Here is a 3,581-nt window from a genome sequence, read left to right as displayed (position 1 = left end):
GTGTGTGTGTGTGTGTGTGTGTGTGTGTGTGTGTGTGTGAGAGTGAGTGTGTGCGCACATATTCCGGTGTGTGTTATAGCTGAAAAGACCTTTTGTTTCATTTGTTATAGTAGAGTATAGTTCTGCATATTTGTTTCCTGTATATAGTAGCCGAGGAAGAATAAGAGCTGCTTTAGAGAAACAACATTTCCATAACAAAACCTGCTATTGCATATATTTCATCTTACATTAGTTAGGGTAGTGGCGACTCAATTATTTTCAATTCTTATATTTAAGGATAGGAGAGCATATTTGTATCACCTTAGGTGGGCTTTCAGATCCAGGGTACTCTCTCTGATCCAGTTTGTTCCAGCGCTGCATCAGTTTAATAACGATGGGCCTGCTGAAGTCCACCAGCTGGAAACCAGTCACATTTGCCCCGCCATGCATGAACCTCTCCAGAGATATATCCTTAAATCCCTGAGAGAAAGATGGAAAGAAAAGGTGAAAGGAAGGATGATGCAAGCACTGAAAGAACAGAGTGAAATTGGAATACAAAACCCTCCAACACAGCGTGTGGAACTTTTGCTGACGAATCATACTCCACATACTCCAACAGGTTTTCGGATTATTTATACCCCTACACAATATGGAGTGGCTACCCCAGTTGAGTGTGTGACTTCATGCAAAATGACACTTCATAGTGAAGTGGTCATGGAGAGGGTTCCGTTTAGGAGAGGTAAAGAGGAAAGACATGTGAGGGTTATCCTGGGATGATGGATGCTAATTGCTAAAAGTCTATCTAGCTTGACCTGAGCTCACTGGCCCCCTTTTCACCGTCCCAGAGAGAACTGCTGTGGAAAAGACTTTAGGGATTAAGGTTGAAGCAATACTTCATATACTGACATGAGTTCTAGCAGCTACCTGCAGCTCGGACTTTGTTAGGGAGGACACATGTATTAATTCTGAAGTAATAGAAACAATGGCACCTTGGTGGGACTGTGAAAAGATCAATGTGTAACTGGCAAATTGTGTGTCATGGCTGATTCTAGTAATTTAAGACCTTATCTTAATAACTTTGTATGTCTTTTTACCAAACAATCTTTTTAGTCTTGTTTCTTTGAAATATTATAAAAATAATTATCCTTATGTAAGCAATTAAAACAAGACATCACACATAGGGTGACCAGACGTCCCGAAATCCAACCAGTTGTTCCGAATCCTGCCCTAATTGTTCAAAAAATTGGAGCAAAGTCTTAAGACCAGACTCTCGAGTAGTTATAGCCTAATAGAACATAAAAAAATGTTATTGGTAACTGAGTTGTCCTGCAGCTCACGTTGGCTGCTCATTTGCTGCAACAATGTAGGACCTATGTAGGCGGCTAGGCATGGATTTTTACACGCATTGTTATTTTTCATTCATTCATTGTTGAAATGGAGGCTCAGGCTGGTGTCCCGGGACCCGATGAACATGTAGCTAAAAAGCAAAAACGTCTCTGCAGGTACGTGGAGGACTGGGTAGGGAAATATCCCTGGATTACTGCAGTTTTACGTGATGCAGACAAAGTGTTTTGCAATGTACAGTAGGTAAAAAGGAGTTTGGTAGACGTCAGATGGAGAGACATCTGGTCACACTAATCACACAGCTACTAAAAAAGTCGCAAAATAACAAGCAATGCCATTAAGACTTCTTACCAGGTTTGCTATGATGTAATGGTAACCTTTTACATGTTTCCCCACACTGACAGCCTAGAAAGGAAAACAGAGAGAGAAAGAGAGAAAGAATACATCATTCATTTGCTACATTTTGGCAATGCATGTAGAGTAGCAAACCAAGGCTCATGTAGAATTCTCAATGTAATAACTCAAAAGAGATGTTACAGTTTGTTTAATTTAGCTTTAAGGAGCAGGGTACGGGTATAAAACCAAAAATAAAGGGAACTCCCTCCCATCTGTGGCTGTGGTTATATTCTTGTACTGATTAAAAGCATGATGAGCCTGTGGGGACCATGCTGGCTCAGAGTCTGCAGCCTGTTGGAACATTTGAAGAGCTTCAGCAATGTCTTTTCTATGTGGGGGATATGTTAACCTGTCTAGTCCAATTTCATTCAAAAATCCCTAAATCCTGTAAATATAGGTGCCAAGATCAGTCTGCATAAGAGGCAACCCTTTCTTACAAGACTTAATTCACATTTTGAATTAACAAAATAATGTTGGGGGAAATGTAATTTCAGAAGACAGACAACACATAAAAATACACTAAATGTTTCCTGACTATGTTTTTAGCGAAGATATTAAATGTTTTTTTTTAGCTTTCCCTGCAACATCAACTTATTGCAAGTAAAGCCTGATTAAAGGAGAATTCCGGTCAATTTAAACATGTAGGTCTGTTGTTGGTAAATTTGGAGGTCTATGAGTAGGAAGAAAAACAAAAAAATTGGTGCTGCCTACACCGTGTTATCTTCTTGCTAGAGATAGCACCCAACAGACTTAAACAGGGCAAGTTTTAAACATGTGTTTAGCCTCTAAATGTGTTCAAAATGTCTTGTACAAGTGCCTAGGCATGTGAAGTCATTCCTTTAGAGTGAACACAGTGAATTTGACTGCTGGAGATGTGAAAGAAATGCATGAAAGTTCTGCTAATTCAGCTCTGTTTAGTTCAGGCGTTAACACTGCAAGGAGAGCTTTGGGACCGTCTACAAACTACAACACCAGAAAGAGTTACAAACATATTTTAAAGAGTAAAAGTAAATGCTGTAGTGAAACTAGCAGAAAACAAGTTATAATTGAGATAGGTTTGGAGACACTTCCTTATTCATAGCCTACATATTTTTGTTTTATCTCTTTTCTGTGTTGTAGTTTGTAGACGATCCCTAAGCTCTCTAAGTGCTGTCTCTACACGGGAACTAAACACAGCTGAATTAGCAGAACTTTCATGCATTTCTTTCACATCAGCAGTCAGATTCACCGTGTTCACTCAGAATGAATCATTGCACATGGGTAGTACTTTTAATGACATTTTGAACATGTTAAGAGGCTAAAAACACGTTTAAAACATGCACAGTTTAAGTCTGTATGGTGCTAACTCCAGCAGGGGGATAACTCAGGGTAGGCAGCACCGATTGTGTTTGTTTTTCTATCTACTGACAACACTCCAAATATACAAACAACAGAGCTATGTGTTGGAATCGACCGTAATTCTCCTTTAAGATGTGGTTAAATTCAGGCCACTTAAACCACAAAAAAACAGTCTACAATGTTCTTTTCACTTCACATAGTCAATACATGTTGCCAGTGAACAGATATGACCATCGTCTATGAGGTGTGTTTGTGTGAGAGTGAATGGCTGACTGTTTTACAAAGTAGTGTCAAAAGTGTAATTCTGCACAAAATTGAAATCTGTAATGTTTTCTTTCATTTGTTTATGTGTACAGTGGGATGGAGTAAAATATGGCACATTGTGAGCTTTTTGACAAAGGAGGGGAAGTATCTTTTTCTAACATAGTGCCTAAACTTAATTACTAAATTGCTCGCTTTTTTGTATCTCTCTCATCCACACATATCAACAGCTATGTACACACACACACACACACACACACACA

General features: G+C 39.1%; 1 protein-coding gene across 4 annotated transcripts in view; it reads right to left on the bottom strand.

Annotated features, from left to right (window-relative positions):
* Positions 1-3,581, bottom strand: part of gria4a (glutamate receptor, ionotropic, AMPA 4a) — a 111,019-nt gene that overhangs the window by 53,370 nt on the left and 54,068 nt on the right. For all 4 annotated transcript variants that reach the window (XM_032508759.1, XM_032508764.1, XM_032508744.1 and 1 more), the window contains exons 6-7: positions 1,675-1,728; positions 301-459 (exon numbers count right to left, since the gene is read on the bottom strand). In XM_032508759.1, the coding sequence (XP_032364650.1) occupies positions 301-459; positions 1,675-1,728 (213 nt within the window). The remainder of the gene's footprint in view (positions 1-300; positions 460-1,674; positions 1,729-3,581) is intronic.

Source organism: Etheostoma spectabile, chromosome 3, assembly GCF_008692095.1.
Source record: "Etheostoma spectabile isolate EspeVRDwgs_2016 chromosome 3, UIUC_Espe_1.0, whole genome shotgun sequence".
Taxonomy (NCBI): domain Eukaryota; kingdom Metazoa; phylum Chordata; class Actinopteri; order Perciformes; family Percidae; genus Etheostoma; species Etheostoma spectabile.
The sequence above is the reverse complement of the archived record's forward strand: the minus strand, read 5'-3'. Positions and strand labels throughout refer to the sequence as shown.